Here is a 16,048-nt window from a genome sequence, read left to right on the forward strand (position 1 = left end):
ATTAAGGCCTTTTGTTGTTTCTCATGTTGGTTGCTTGGAATGGTTTCCTTTTCAGCTTCTCTGTTATCCGTTGGTTCCTAGCTTGAATAATGTGCGGGTTTCCATGCTTTTATTTGTGTTGTCTTTCCATTTGCTGTGAAGGATGCCATTTTCCTCAATACTGCATTTTTGACTTTATCCCTCAATATTTTACCCCTTCATGCTAAACACTTCAGTGTGTGTTTCCTGAGAACAGAGATATTTGCTTAGATTACACAGTACAATTATAAAATTTAGGAAATTTAACATTGATACAGTACTGTTATGTAATAAACAGACCTTCTTTAAAATTTTGCCGGTGTTCCAAGAACATCCTTTTTAACAGTGGGTGTTTTTTGTTGTTGTTGTTGTTGTTTGGTACAGAATCCAATCCAGGATCACATTGTGTTTCTGCAATGATTTTTTTTTCAGTCTTTCGTGACATGGCATTGATATATTTGAAGTGTACAAGCCATTTAATTTTACAAAATGTCCCTCAATTTTAATTACTTCTGATGTTTCCTCATGATTAAATTCAGGTTATATTTTTGGCAGGTATACCGGAAATTACTGGTTTGTCCCAGTTTTGGCCATCAGTGGTTTTAACTTTGATCACTGGTTAAGGAAGTTTCTGCCAGGTTTCTCTACTGTAAAGTTACTAGTTTTCCTCTTTGCTATTAACAATAATTTGTCAAGAAATACTTTTGTATTTGTATGTAAATACACTCTTTTTTCATCGATCCTTGTTTTAACATCCTTTGATTCTTGCCTGATAAGTTACTTACTACTATGCTAATTGCTAATTGGTGATTTTCTAATTCTCTGTTTTGTTCTATATTTATTAGCACTCTGCTGTGAAGATGAGCTCTCTCTTTGCCTGTCTTACCTGTCAGTCAGTCAGTCATGAGTATGAACTCACTGATTTTTACTCTGTTATATGGGTTATAATCTATTACTATTTTTATTTATTTTGCTCAGATTGTCCCATATTTGGCCAGTGGCAGCCAACTTAACTTTTTCTTGATGACTGGGTACTGCCATTAGGGGCATGGTTTTATTCATCCATCTTGGAGGCGAAGAACCTCAGGTCACTGATGTGTGCATGAGCGTCTCCCCTGCACTCAGTGGGTTTGCCATCTTCGCTTTATGTTACTAGGTGTTTGGTTTATCTTTTCTTGTAGTCAAATGCTGCTTTCTTTCTCTGTAAAATGTTTTATATATGGGATAAAATGGGGGTAGGCCCAGGACAAAGTATGTTTTATTTCTCCATGAACCATTTCCTTATAGTAATATCTTAATCACTTTTCTTACTGTAAGATTATGCTTGTATTATGTATTACTGTATCTGAGCACATTGGAATGGCTAAAATATTATGATTACGTCAATGATTCTTAAGGTTATATTCAGGGCCGGCCCGGTGGCTGAGTGGTTAAGTTCGCGCGCTCCGCTTTGGCGGCCCATGGTTTCACTGGTTCGGATCCTGTGCGCGGACATGGCACCACTTGTAAGGTCACGCTGAGGCAGCGTCCCACATGCCACACCTAGGGGGACCCACAACTAAAGTATATAACTGTGTACCGGGGGGCTTTGGGAAGAAAAAGGAAAATAAAATCTTTTTTTTAAAAAAAGATATTCACAACTTTTTTCTTTTCGGTATTTTGTTCTGCTGCATATTTTCAGTGTTCCAAACTGAATAATTTTTGGTATATAACAGAGAATTTTGCCTTGGGTAGGAGCTGTCACAGAAACATGACAGTGTTAATGAAGACTTTTGTGGTCATTATTTCGAGAACAAGGAATGTTGGACAACAAAAAATGACAACTTAGACTGCGATAGTGACTCGCAGGTGTTTCCCTCATTAAATGTGAGTATCTGTCTTGCCGTGTTAACATACAGTTTATTTTACTTAGTACATTCAAGTGTCAACTCTAATTCTGTTTTATCAGTATTTTGATAAAGAGAAGTGCTTAGGTGGTTAATTTTTAGGTATAGTTCTTGGTGTGTGTGGTAGTACGTAATAAGTAAGGTGTTGGCACCATTGTTCTGTTTATCGTGCCCCTTTGCAGCAGCATTCAGGAAAGAGGATCCTTTTATCTTCCCTTCAGGATCTGCTGTCACTTCGTCTCTCATTCTCTCTTCTGTCCGCTTCAGTCAGACCTTTGCCCCTATCATGCCACCAAAGCAGCTCTAGTCAAGTCACCAGTGACCTCTGTGTTGTTAAATCCGGTGGTCTCTTACCACTGACCTTCCCGAAGGTCTATCAGCTTACTCGACTCACCAGCATTTTACGCACTCGAGCACTCTCCTCCTGCACGTCCTTTCTCCTTCCTAGCTTGGAGGGTTAGATTCCAAAACGTCGACAGCTGTCATCCCTGGGTAGTGAGACTGTGGGTCATTTTAACTTATTTTTTATTCTGTAAATTCTGAAATGAAAATAGGTCTTCATTAAAAATTTTAAAGGAGTCATTTAAAAAATTTGTGTTGAAGTATAATGAACACACAGTAAGCATGCATATCAGAAGTATACAGCTTGATGAATTTTCAAAACCTGCACACGCATGTGTAACCCAGATCAAGTACAGACCATTTTAGCACCTAGAGTCCCCTTTTAGTGACTGATAATCTCCCCACTAACCACTGTCCTTGTTAAGGAAGTAATTTTTCAAAAGCAGGATTTTGTTAACTCATGTTTGGGGTACAGTGAGATTTGTTCTCTGGTGTTCAGCCTTCAAATATGTATTTTTTTCTTAAACTGTTTTTTTCTTAATTATTAAAGCTATTTCCCCATAGAAATGCAGCAATATAAAATGCATTTTTTTCCCCAGAATAAAGAACTAACAACAAATATCAGAAATGTTTCAAACCACGAAGGATCAAGGGTAAGTCACTTTATTTGTCTTTAAATCAAATATATACAAATTATAGTAAAACTTAAAAGAATCTGCTGATGGCTAGAACTTGGAGAGTGAGATATACAGTAGGGTTGTTAGGATTGGGAAAGAAAAAAGAAACATTATTTAAAACTGTATTTTCTTACATATGTCTATATGAATTTTGTGTATACTTGTTTTAGTCTTTGTTTTTTTAAAAAATCTCTTTAAAGTTTACTTTAAGATTAACTTCTATGCAGCCTTTCTTTTCTTTAAAAAATAAAATTCCACTTTCAAATGCCCAAGACAGCATAGCAGTGGGCTGATATGTCTTGTCCTTAAGGATGTAAAGAAATGGAAGTCATGAGTGAAGCATGGGCGTGGGTAGGTGGTATTGGTATTTTGGGGAATTACTAAGAGTCAGAAGACCAAGAGGTCGAGAGGGTTGGAAGGAGTTGCGGGTAGGGACTGAAAGCAGGTTTGGAAAGCTCAATGTTTGCTTTTATACTGTGAGTGACTCTTCACATTTCTTGTTTTCTTCAACCGTCTCAGAGGGTATTTATTTTGACAGTGGACAGGTATTCACTCTGCAGTGGCTGGGACGAACTCTCGTCTTTGCGCAAACTCTGTTGCAGGTGGAGGATTAGGAAGTGAAAGGGAAGGATAGGAAATATTCAGGACAGAGGAATGTGAAAAGTGCGGTCCCGCTGTGTGGGGCAACGGAGGGTTCATAGACTTTACAATGAGCAGTTTTAGTCCTCAGTGGGACTAAACTAGTAACACAGTACACTAAGGAATTTAAATAATTTAGCCTGTTTGCTGAATCTGAGTCATTTCTAACGATGTTATCTGACTTCTTCCTCCCCCAATTCAACTTAAAAAACAGACGTTTAAAAACCGACTGCTTGATGATATTAGGATAAAATATGGGAAGAGTAATACTGGAAAAAATATTTGAATGGTAATATTAAGTAAAACATAGAATGGTAACATTAGGGGGAAGACCTGTAGAAGCAAAACAGTAGAAAACGTGGAAGAGTGGGAAAAGCTTTTTTCCTTCTCCATCTCTGTGGGTCTAGGAGGGTGGTGGTAACAACTAAGGGAGAAATCCTTCCGCTGTCCACTGTCTTTCCTCTGCCTGCCGTTCCTTTTCATTGTTTTATTTGTATTTTCTAAAAGTTACCTAATTCAGTTACTAGAAGTGGTTTTAAATTGTGGTGAACAATTGCTTAGCTATATCTTATATAGCAATTAAAAAAAATAACATAAAGGATATTTTTTTTCTTGTTTCAGGATGTTATAGCCAGAACACAGAGAGATGGGTTTCATATCTTTATTGTTTCTATTAAAACGGAAAAAACAGATGCAAAGTGGAATTTAAATGGTATAGTTAAATTGTATTCATGTTTACTGTCTGCTTTTACTGTATTCTGTATTTTTGTCATTGACTCAGATTTTCTATATTCTCTGTAAAAACATCATTCAAAAATGAATTTCTGTTAGAAAAATGAGTAGTCTCTTTATTCTGGGGACTTAAAACTTCATGCTTATCTTAACTATAATACTTTTTTTTTAGTGAATTGGAAATTTAAAATTAATTTAAGATAAATTTAAAAGATTTTAAACTTCGTAGTGAGATAAATTCTCCATCCTTCCAGATTAAAAGAAATTTTTTAACATGTAAGCAACATCTTAATTGTATTTCAAGTAGATTACATTATGTTTCTTGAAAATGGCCATCGTCAGGGGTTTAAAATTTTGTTCTTTGAAAAAAAAATTTTTTTAAACCTCTGTCTGTAGCCTGGGAGTAGTAGTAATATGTCTGCTGACTGTGGCTTATGTCATCTACGAGCTCCTCTACCCCCGCCCTTCCAACCGTGATAGGCCTTTTGTGCTTTGTTAAGCTGTAGTTGCTAGTGCCCAGTGCACGAGCGGGCTCACAATAAGCAGTTTTCAAGGGAATGAATACTTTCACCTATCCTAGAATTGATTGGCTGTCGTTTTCCAGAGCGGGCATCTCCTGGGCTGACAGTAGCCAAGCAGCATGGGAAGCTCCTGGGGATTTACAAACTGCTCTGATTCGTCCACCGGGGACACAGAGGTGAAGCCAGGCTTTGCCTCTGAGAGGTGCCCAGTCCAGTGGGGAGGCAGAAAGCAGTGAGATGAGACTGGCATTGCTGCAGAGGAGGCGCAGAGCTGGTGTTCCATGAGGGAAGCTGATGGAGGTGGCTGCTCCGGAAGAGTGGGAAGTAGGGCTTCCTTCCGGAAAAGACATAATGGGCCAGACCATGCCAAATAGAGGAAGCAGGGACCTTGACACCATTCTGCTACCTAGCTTTGTGCACCCTTCCTTCCCAGGTGGTGCGTCTTTTCTCCTGACACCAGCAGGCAGTTTTAAGTACCTGCTAGTTAGTCACTGGAGCACTTGCTGAGCCCTGTGAGTCTTGCACTATATTTGACACTCAGTTTTTTATTGCTGTCTCAGTAATCCAGACTAGATGCTTGAGTTCAGTAATTTATCCCAAGTTACATTCAGGATGACAAAGTTCTCGGTGAGGTCAGTGACTCAGCAAGGGGCCCGTCTAAGGCTAGTACTGCTTTCCTTCTGTATACCACCAGATTTGGCTCAGGTTTCACAACAGCATGTGTACAAGTAGAGGTATCTTGATAAGATTACATAAATAACTAGTAATTACCCCATACCATGTGTGTGCTAGGTAAAAATTCAGGGGGTTTTTTAGCTTGGTTTGTATTCTTGGAGCCTTCTTGGAAATGAGCTTACATTTAAAAACTTAGGAAAAAACTGATTGTTAATTTAACTCTTTAATTTTTTTATTCCCACCCTCACCTTCGCCAGTTTCTCTCTCTATGATGGGACCTCATGGCTATATCTCTGCATCAGATTGGCCTCTTATGATTGTGAGTATTTCTCATCATTTTTTCCTTTTTTTTTTCTTAATGAATTTTGTATCCTAATTGGAAAATTTTAAAATTTTAAGAGCTCAGTGGTGGTAATCCCTTAGGAGCTAATGCTTTGCCATACTCTCTCTTTCTGGTTCCAGAGTGACTGGAATATAAAGGATTGGATACTTGAATGTAGAAATGTCAGTTTTCAAATAATCCAAAGGCTTAACTGACTAAAATTGCTTTTCTTCCTACAGTTTTACATGGTGATGTGTATCGTTTATATTTTATATGGCATACTCTGGCTGCTGTGGTCTGCCTGTTATTGGAAAGATATATTAAGAATCCAGTTCTGGATCGCAGCTGTTATTTTCCTGGGAATGCTCGAAAAAGCAGTTTTTTATTCTGAATACCAAAACATCAACAGCACTGGGCTATCAAGTAAGTTGCGATTGTCTCCGTGAAGATGGTGTGGTTCACCGGCTCCTAGCATGTGTGAGCAGAGCTGTGGGAGGCCCCTCTCTACAGTGGTTTGGGAACAGCCATGTTATAAGAGGAGAGATGAAGATGAAGAGGAGGGAAGCCCAGAAGAGAATGTCAGAGCAGGACTCTGACCTAGACTAGCATGTGTGCTGTCTTCATTTTCTGTTTTCCTTCTTGCTGACTTTCCCTCGCTTTCCTCCCCTTCCCTAAAGCTCAGCTACGGGTAATTAGATGAAAACAGCACAGAGTTCTAGATGGGGAACTTTAGATGCTGCCAATCCTTTTAACGGATTTGTCTGTTTTTTCTCCCATCCCCTTTCTTCTCCTTTCTCTTCCAAAAAAGAAAAGAAAACTTGGCCACAGGGAGTGAAATCAGTGGCACCGGGGTGAGCGGTGCCTGCAGCCTTCTTGCCTTCTCTCTTCCTCTTGCTCTGGCAGAGACCATTGGAGGCACCGTCACAGCCGACACAGTGTGTGTGAAGCGGGGAGGGTGTATGGTTGGGCATCCTCAGATGTGTCCCCCAAACTTCTAGAAGGCAGGTTTCGAAAAGGCCAGAGAAGGAAAGTACAGTTAATTCTATTGCTGAACCTTTGGAAAGGGAGAAAGCTCAGAAGGATTGGAAGTGCATAGGAATGTGCTTCTGAGTGGTCAGTCACAAATGATCTTGGTACAGGTTTTCAAAGGGCGTGGTTGTCTGCTATTTATTTTAAAATACTCCAGGAAAAAAAAAATTGAGTTTGAATATAGATGAAACAAATTTGGCATAATGTTGATAATCTTTGAAGCTGAGTGATGGGTACATGGGAGTTAATTATACCACTTTCTGTACGTTGGGGAATGTTTGTAATTTCCCAAAATAAAAAGTTTGAAAGGACCCGTACAAAAGAATAAAGAAAGGACAGACATCCATGCAGACATATTAGAGGAATTACTACTCTGTAAGAAGTTTTCCTGATACTTTAGTGTGTGTGTGTGTGTGCTCTAAACCTGGTGAGGAAGGAAGGATGGGGCTGCTCTTAGTGCTGAGGACTAAGCATTCTTGAATGTCTGAGAAGGCGCTTCTGCTCTTTTGCTGTTAGTGGTGTCATCGCTTGTCTAGAGAGAGGAAAGGGTGGTGTGAACTTCGGTGAGGGCAGCAAAAGCCTGAGATCCATGAAGAGCTGAGAGACCATTTTAAGCCCCACTGTTTGAGATGACACCAGAACAGCTTGGAGGAGAACCCCCAGACTGCTGTGGGTGTCTTTGAGGGATCCTATGGAAAAAGAGAGCTGCCAGAAGACCAGGCATGGGCTGAGGTTGTTTCTGATTTTGCTAGGTGGGAATTCTGTAACCTAGGCTGTCTTTTCCATTGATCCTGAAAGGAGAGGCCTTAGAAAGATTTCTAAAAGGATGAGAAGCAGTGACTGTTAGGACCCAACATGAGTACTTAAGAATAGATCGTGTCAGATTAACTTCTTTCTTTTGTGCTTCTAGATTGGCAGTAGGGCAATGTAACAAACTTAGTATATCTGGACTTCTTCAAGGTATTGACGAGGTCTCTTGTGATTTCTTGTAGACAAGATGGAGAAATTGAGCTGAAAACAAAAATAATTAGGTGGATTCACAACTGATATCTGAATATCTTTGTAGTTCTCTCCATCTTTACTGCCAGCACTCTCATCATCTCTTACCTGGATTTCTGGAATAACCTCCTGAGCGTTTTCCTCGCCTGCAGTCTAGTTCCTCTCCAAGCCATTAAGTAGAGCAATCTTGATAAAATAAAGCTGTCCATTTTATTCCAAGGGCTAGCCAACTTTCTCCAGAGGTCCAATAGTAAATTTTTTGGCTTTGTGGACCATACTGTTTCTATTGTAACTACTCAGCTCTGCCATTGTAGCATGAAAGCAGCCACAGACAACAAATGAGCATGGCTGTGTTCCAATAAAACTTTATTTACAACAACAAATGTAGGGCCAGATTTGGCCTGTGGGTTGTAGTTTGCTGGTTCCTTGTTTACTATCATTGACTTCTCACTGCCCTTAGCATCAAGTCCAGACTCATAGTATGGCCTAAAAACCCTATGTGATTGATCCGCACCTCTATCCCTAGCCTCTCTTCTTGACATTCTCTCATTATCGTCTCTGCTGCAGACATACTGAACTTTCACTTGTTGCAGCATATTTTGCTTTTCCGCTTTTCTCCTCCATGCCTTTGTTTGCATGTGCTATTTCCTTTGCTTTCCCCTTTCCCTCCCCTAAATAGTTAACACCTACTTAGCCTTCGAATTCCGATTTAGGTGTCTCTTCCTCTGAGAAGCTTTTCTGGACCCATGTACACTGCATCTCCCCAAATGTGGATTAGTTTCGCTTTCTTCATAGTCCTGGGAGATACTGTGTTACCTCTAGCACTTACCATCCTGAGTTCTATTTACTTGTCCTAACCAGAGTACAAGCTTCCAAGGGCAGGGATCATGGCGTATCTTTTACTATTATAGCCACTCAGTAGAGCATTACTGAATAAATGCTGAAGACTTCCTGGAGAAAAGAACTCCAGAGGACATTATGGTGTTCAGATATTCACAGGACAAGAAGAGGGACAGAGTTCTTTGTAACCTCACGGGGGAAAAACAGAACAGAGGGAAGCTAAGGAGACAGAGTTCAGGTTGATAGAAGAAAGCTGTGTCCAACAGAGCTGAGCTAATATGGAGTGAGCTCTTCAGGAGATAGTGAATTCCCCTCCACTGGGGTTTTCAAACATCAATTGGATTAGATGATTTTTAAATCAAATGTAGCTAATTCATCTGAGGTCAGAATGTATTGTACAGAGTACATATTTAGAATCTGGGTGGTGGGCCTTCAGGTGTACCCAGAGTGAGTTATTTTCTTTCTCCCCCCCCAGCCCAGGGTTTATTGATATTTGCGGAGTTGATATCTGCGATTAAGAGGACATTGGCACGCCTCCTCGTGATCATTGTGAGCCTGGGTTATGGCATTGTGAAGTAAGTATTGGTGTGTTGAAAAGATAGCGAGTCTCCAGTCTTGTGATTCTGTCTGTCTAGCCATAGGCGTGAGTCTACAGATGCAGTAGAGTGGGGCTGTTGAGCATGGGACATTGTGGACATCACTCATTTCTAGGGTCACCAGAAGTTGGAGCTGACTTGACAGCACATAACAACAAACAGCATGACCTCTGCGAAACTGGAAACTTCTCAGTAGCGTAATACAGATCCCATAGGGAAATACCTGCCAGAACATGTTTTTAAAGGATTTCCCTGTACAGTCATGTGCTGCATAATGACATTTCGGTCAGCAACGGACTGCGTATGCGCTGCTGGTCCTGTAAGATTAGTACCATACAACCTAGGTGTGTAGTAGGCTATATCATCTAGGTTTGTGTAAGTACACTCTGATGTTCACACAACAATAAAATTGCTTAACAACGCATTTTTCAGAAGATGTCCCCATCGTCAAGCGATGGGTCACTGACTGTATTGGCTGTTTTATACTGTCCTCAAATAAAGATCCTGAATTTGAATTCCAGTACCTTTTGTTAGTTAGATGAATAAATAATCAACTTTAAGGGTAGTGGAAAATTTAAAATGGTTCTTGAAGTTGGAACCATTTTCTGTTTTCTTCTATGACTGTGTTTGGGCAGTGGGAGAGAGAAGATTAAACACCAGGTCAGCAACATTTCTGACTGAAACCTGGCTATCCCCTGAAGACCCTCCTTCTTCTGGACCCTCTCAAGCAAATCTTCTCTCTCATACCTGTGAGTCACTGGGCTTGTCCTCTGTCCTCATTGCCTTTTTCAGACCATTCTTCTTCCTTCTTCCCTAAAACCCTCTGATCCCTGGAAGCCCATGCCTTCAGACTGGATCCCTGCTTCATCTTATTGCGGTCCCCTGTTGACTTCCAGATCTCTCCCCACATCTCTTACCTCTGAGCACGAGCTTCAATGTCTCCTCAGGCTTCATCTGTCAGAACTCCCTGGGATTTCAGTACCCGTGTGGAGGAGTCTTTAAGTAGCCTGCTGTTGCCTCCTCACCTCTGCTGCTCTGCCTGTCGCCCCCACCTCAGCTACTGACTTCCATGGCCATTTGCTAAACTTGATCCTTATGTGAAACTGCACCCTCTTCATAATCGCCATTTTAAACAGTCCACTTTTCACCTGTCACCTCCTCTCTTTCCTGTTTGCTTTCTCTGATGTCAGCTCCGGTCATTCTGTGACCCTGGTATGGCATCTGGCCTTTTGGTCCTCCCGCCTCCCACTGATCCTCCCCTGCTCGTGTCCTTGCTTTCTCCCTTTAGCTTATATTCCTGGTCCAGCAGGCTACCGACATCCTTGCATCCACCTGAAACCTCTGCCTGGCTCTTCATCAGCCTCCCTTGATTAATCCAGCTTTGCATCTGCTTCAGGCTCACATCTGAGCAGCGGCATCTGCCTCCGGAACACCTGACCACACTGCCCGGGCTCGTCTCACTGCCTGACCCTGTGCTTCAAGTCCACCCTCGTTGCTGCTGGCAGTTCTTTTAGACCCCTTGTCAATTTATGTTCCCACTCTCCCGCTCTGCAGAAGACCGTTTTACCCCTTCCCTCTCCTCACACCTCCGATTTCCTACCTTCATCCACCTCAGCTGAGCTTGGTTCTTTTCTCAGAGGAAATAGAAGCTATCAGAAGGGAATTCCATGTGTTTCCACCACACGTCTGTGTCATTTCCCCCATGTGGACCACACGCAGGATTCTGCTCCTCTCTGAAAGGCACAGACTGGCCCTGCTGGTGGTGATGTCCTGCCCCCGTCCTTGTGCTCTAGATCCTGTTACCTCTCATCCGTCAAAGAAACTGCTCCAGCAGTCAGTTCCATTTTCTCCTCTATCATCAGTTCTCCTTTCTGTTGTGTCGCTCCCATCTGCATGCTGTCATTTTCTGTCATCTTCAGAAGCAGAACCCTCCCTCAATCCCACATAGCCCTCTCTTCTGCTTCTACTTCATTTCTCTTCATCCCTGAACAGCATAGTTTGTTTTTTTTTTTTCTCTATGACCAACTACAGAGAAGAAAAGATCTTGGCCCAAGTTCACAGGTGGTTGGTACAAGCCAAAAATGTTTAACTGCTGAATTACAGGCCTAATCAAGGGTGGCCCTAAAGGACAGTGGTGAAGGGAAATCTTCCAAGTAAGCAGAAATGTAAGCAGTACACTTGCCATCCATTTTTTTTCTTTTTTTTTTTTATTAATGTTATGATAGATTACAACCTTGTGAGATTTCAGTTGTACATTATTGTTAGTCATGTTGTGGGTACACCACTTCCCCCTTTGTGCCCTCCCCCCACCCCCCCTTTTCCCTGATAACCACCGATCAGATCTTGTCAATATGTTAACTTCCACCTATGAGTGGAGTCATATAGAGTTCGTCTTTCTCTGACTGGCTTATTTCGCTTAACATAATACCCTCGAGGTCCATCCACGTTGCTGCAAATGGGCCAATTTTGTCTTTTTTTTGGCTGAGTAGTATTCCATTGTGTATATATACCATATCTTCTTTATCCAATCATCAGTTTCTGGGCATGTAGATTGGTTCCACGTCTTGGCTATTGTAAATAATGCTGCGATGAACATAGGGGTGCAACGGACTCTTGGGATTTCTGATTTCAGTGAACAGCATAGTTTTTCAAATGAGTTGTCTGTACTTGCCACTTCAACTTCCTTCGTTTTCTTTAGAACATACCCTAATGAGCTTTTGCCCCATTTTTCCACTGAGACTGCTCTTGTCAAGGTTACCTTGACCTCTCCTTGCCAAATCACGTGGCCCTGCTCAGCTTTTGTGGGAGGACCCGGTCAGCAGCTTTGGTCGTGGAGCCCTGGCTGCTCCTTACTGGTCTCTTCTGGACCCTCTTCGTCTTCCTGAGCTCCAGCATCGGAGCACCCAGGTGCAGGCCCCACCTCTGCTCTAGGACTTGCACCCCTGGGGTCTCCCATCCAGTTATGTGGCTCTAACTTCAGAGCACATCCAGAGTGAGCCCTTCCCATCCCTTCCACAGCCTCCCCCCTGGTCCACGCTGCCATCTTCTCCTGTGTAGACTACCTCAGTAGCCTCCTAACTGGTTTCCCTAACTGGCTTCTGCCCTGGTCTCCTGTCAGCCTTTTCAGACAAAGCAGGAGCCAAGATGATCCTTTAAAATGTACCTCCTGCCACTCGCCCGTTTGAACACTCTGCTCCATCCTGTCGGCTTTCATGCTGTTGCTGTTCCTTAAACACAATAAACTCTGCCTCACAATGCAGTGGAGCCTCTGCCTGTGAGCCTCTTCCCCCAGAGCCCGGGCAGAGTTTGCCCCCTCACTTCTTTCAGGTCTCTGCTCCACTGTCATCTCCCAGGTGAGACATCCCTGTCAGGATTCCTGCAGAGTGCTCACCCTCTGTCACTCTGACCCCTCGTCCTTTTGACAAGGCCTCTTGATGTATATGTTAGTAGTTGTTGTTTCTCCCCCCATTGACTGGAGTGGGAGCTTTGCCTGTTTTGTGTGCTGCTTTCCCCTGAGGCCCCAGTGCAGTCCCCGACACCAGCAGGCACTCAGTCAGTATGCTTCGAATGCACACGTGTGCTTGTGAGCTCAGGATTCGTGTCATTAGCAGGATTTTAGCCAGGAACCCTTCTTTTCGTTGGAATTTTATTGAGATTCCTTCCCAAATTGCTTTTTTTATGGGGGGCACGCTTAGTACAGGAAACAGAACAGAAATCTCTCGTGGAATCTTGTGGTACCTCATGGTTCTAGTTACGAACATCAGGTGCCTGGGTGTGGAGTGTGGTTGCTACAAAAGGAATAAAAGTTGAACTGATGTGTAAGGACACAAGCCATTTGTGAATGACTCCATTCGCTGTCAGCTTGTTGTAGTCCACTCTTCCAAAGTGACAGCAGTAATAATTCTGACTCTTGGAGTGTTCCAGCTAGCTGGCTACAATGAATCAGAATTTAGATTAACTAAATTAGATATGTAGTCTTAAATACGAGCTGTGAATATTAATTTAGTTTTTACTTAGACTTTGTTTTAAAATGAGTATCGTAAGTATTTTTTCAAAACTGGTTTTTTCTCGTAGTTACTCTGAGAAGAGGGTCTTTGAGCTAAAACGTGTGTACAATAAACTCTGATTTGCAACTGTCATGAAATTTCAGTTCTATTTTCAAAGTATTAATTGCAAAAGTCACCATCTTTGCATTTTCCCATCTCATTTATATTTTTAAAGAATCAAAAATGTTATTTTAATTCTTTTCAATGTAAAGAATGAAAACTAAAGTCTGTTAGCACTCTTGGTTTGGGTCTTGAGAGAAGGAGAGTAATGCAATTCGATCTCCTACTATCCTGCTCTTTCTCTGCCCAATTCGTAAAATCAGTGGATTATATATCTCAGAATGATTTCTAATCAGTGCTAGTGGGAGAATTAAATGATTATTTCTGCCAGTGACACTTAGAAGTTGGCACTCACCTTCCTAGGTTTCGTCAATCTACTCTTCCATTCTGTGGAAATAGTATCTGGGTTATGTTAATTATATTGCTTAAATTTCAGCAGCAATTCTCTGGCACCTGTTTGGCCTCAGAATGTTGCTTCATGGGCATCAGTACAGCTTCAAGTCCTAGAGAAGGAGGCCCACTTATTCTGAGCCTATTTCTGCTTTGTTTTCAAGAAATATGCTGTTTCCTGAAACAAAGTCGCTCAGCGGCAGAGGCGAACTGATTGATTAGGTAGCGGCTCCTCTGGTATTGGGAATGGGGCCGTGTTGAATTCAATTGCGTTTCACTCAGCTGTGCCTCCTCTTTCTCTGCCTCCCTTCCTCGTTCCAGGCCTCGTCTAGGAGCGGTCATGCACCGGGTGATTGGACTGGGGCTTCTCTACTTTGTCTTTGCGGCTGTTGAAGGCGTGATGAGAGTCACCAGGGTAAAAACAGTGTAATTCCACTCCTGCCTCTTTTTGTTGTTGCTATAAATATGATCTTACTTGATATCTCCTGAGATGAATTTTTAAAGTAGGAAATTTATGAAAAAGGCCCAATTTGAGTTTTTCCCCTATGGGATATTTTCCCTTTTTAATACTTCCTGAAATTAAAAGACTAAACAGAGTGCTTCTTAAAATGATATGATTGATTGTGAAGGCACCAGTTGATGTCATTTCAGGAATTAGCTTCATCTCAAAAATATTCCTGGTTGTCCTTTATAAAGAACATTTGTCTTTGTCATTATGCAGTCTCGAACACATTCATTTCTTCCCTGATCCTTGGTTTAAACATATGTAAGTGAACAGAAAGTTACTTAGGCCCTTCACGCATACAGACATTATATCTCGTCTCTCTTACGTCTCGTTTGGTTATACATTTTCTCCTCGACTCTTGTGAAAATATTTTGGGGATTCAGCAGACCTCACTCTAGGAAGGACAGGAAGGAGATAGTGTTCAAGGGAAAAATGACTCTGGCAATGTGGGCAGCAATGCTTTGCTCTCTAGAGAAGAGTCAGAAAGAATACTTATGTCGTGAAGACCCCTAGATTTCTAGCTCTCAGTTTTTCTTAATAATATGGTTGACGACTAAGTGATTGGGAAGCTTATGATATTTTACTTGATTCAAAGCACCTTGTCATTTTTCCCCAAAGTGTCTTTTGGATTAGATGTATAAACCAGATCACTGTGCACGGAGTGGTTAATCTGTATATTGCCACATAAGTTTACTTCATGTATTTTGACCTGATCCTTAAAGCAGGACATTTGTCCAATAATGTTAACAGCCTCATTCTCCTTCCTGTTGCCTTTGATACACCTGCATTCTGTGTTAGGTGTACCTGCTCTTTTCGACTTTGACCCATTGAATATTCTGCATTTATATGTGTAATTCACAGGAATCAAATCTTTGCTAGGAAGAAAATAGAAAAGATAAATATCCCACATGTAGATGTAGTATATGCATTATATTTCCTTAAAATTTTCCTAGTCAACACCTTACATATACAGTAGTCCTCCCTTATCCTGGTTTTGCTTTCTGTGGTTCAGTTCTGCAGTCAACTGTGATGCAACAGTATTAAATGGAAAATTCCAGAACTAAACAACTGATAAGTTTTAAATTGTGCACCGTTCTGAGTAGAATGATGAAATCTTGTGCTGCCCTGCTCCGTCCCTCCTGGGACGTGAATTATCCCTTGGCCAGTGTATCTACGCTATATCTGTGCTACCCACCTGTTGGCCTATTAGGACAAAACACAGTAGACAGGGTTCGGTAACTGTTTGGTTTCAGCATCCACTGGGGGTCTGGAAACGTTTCCCCTGGGGATAAGCGGAGACTACTGTACTGTTTTAAATGTGAGTCTCTGTCAACTCTTGATTAGTTAGAGTAAGTGTCTCATCTGTGGTTTGTTTACACCCTTCCACACAATTCTTTCTCCTTGTTTTACTTTCCTTCATGTCCCTTCAGGTGCAGGAGGAAAGATCAGGAGTCCATTTCATTAGTAGCGCTGGCTGTAGGCTTGGTGCGGAGAGGGGAGAGATTGAACGAGTTGACCTAAGTGGGACTGGGGACACGATGCTTTTTATTTGCCATTCCATGTACAATTTTACCTTAACATCAAACAAGTTGTTGACAAATTAACATATATTGCTGCCAAAACAGATAATTTCCATGTGCTTAAGTGCAGTTCTATTAGGAAATAAAACCTTTCTTGTGGCTTTTCTAAAGTGATGAGATGAGCTAAATTGTTTTTCATCAGATGATAATTCCTATAGTATAATGAAACTGTACTATTTTCCTATTTTTAT

General features: G+C 41.6%; 1 protein-coding gene across 2 annotated transcripts in view; it reads left to right on the top strand.

The window, feature by feature from the left end:
• TMEM87B (transmembrane protein 87B) overlaps positions 1–16,048 on the top strand; it is a 52,827-nt gene that overhangs the window by 9,545 nt on the left and 27,234 nt on the right. For both annotated transcript variants that reach the window (XM_070511763.1, XM_014852723.3), the window contains exons 4-10: positions 1,753–1,884; positions 2,846–2,899; positions 4,184–4,274; positions 5,748–5,809; positions 6,052–6,235; positions 9,156–9,255; positions 14,094–14,187. In XM_070511763.1, the coding sequence (XP_070367864.1) occupies positions 1,753–1,884; positions 2,846–2,899; positions 4,184–4,274; positions 5,748–5,809; positions 6,052–6,235; positions 9,156–9,255; positions 14,094–14,187 (717 nt within the window). The remainder of the gene's footprint in view (positions 1–1,752; positions 1,885–2,845; positions 2,900–4,183; positions 4,275–5,747; positions 5,810–6,051; positions 6,236–9,155; positions 9,256–14,093; positions 14,188–16,048) is intronic.

The sequence above is a fragment of the Equus asinus genome, chromosome 6 (genome assembly GCF_041296235.1).
Source record: "Equus asinus isolate D_3611 breed Donkey chromosome 6, EquAss-T2T_v2, whole genome shotgun sequence".
Lineage (NCBI taxonomy): Eukaryota > Metazoa > Chordata > Mammalia > Perissodactyla > Equidae > Equus > Equus asinus.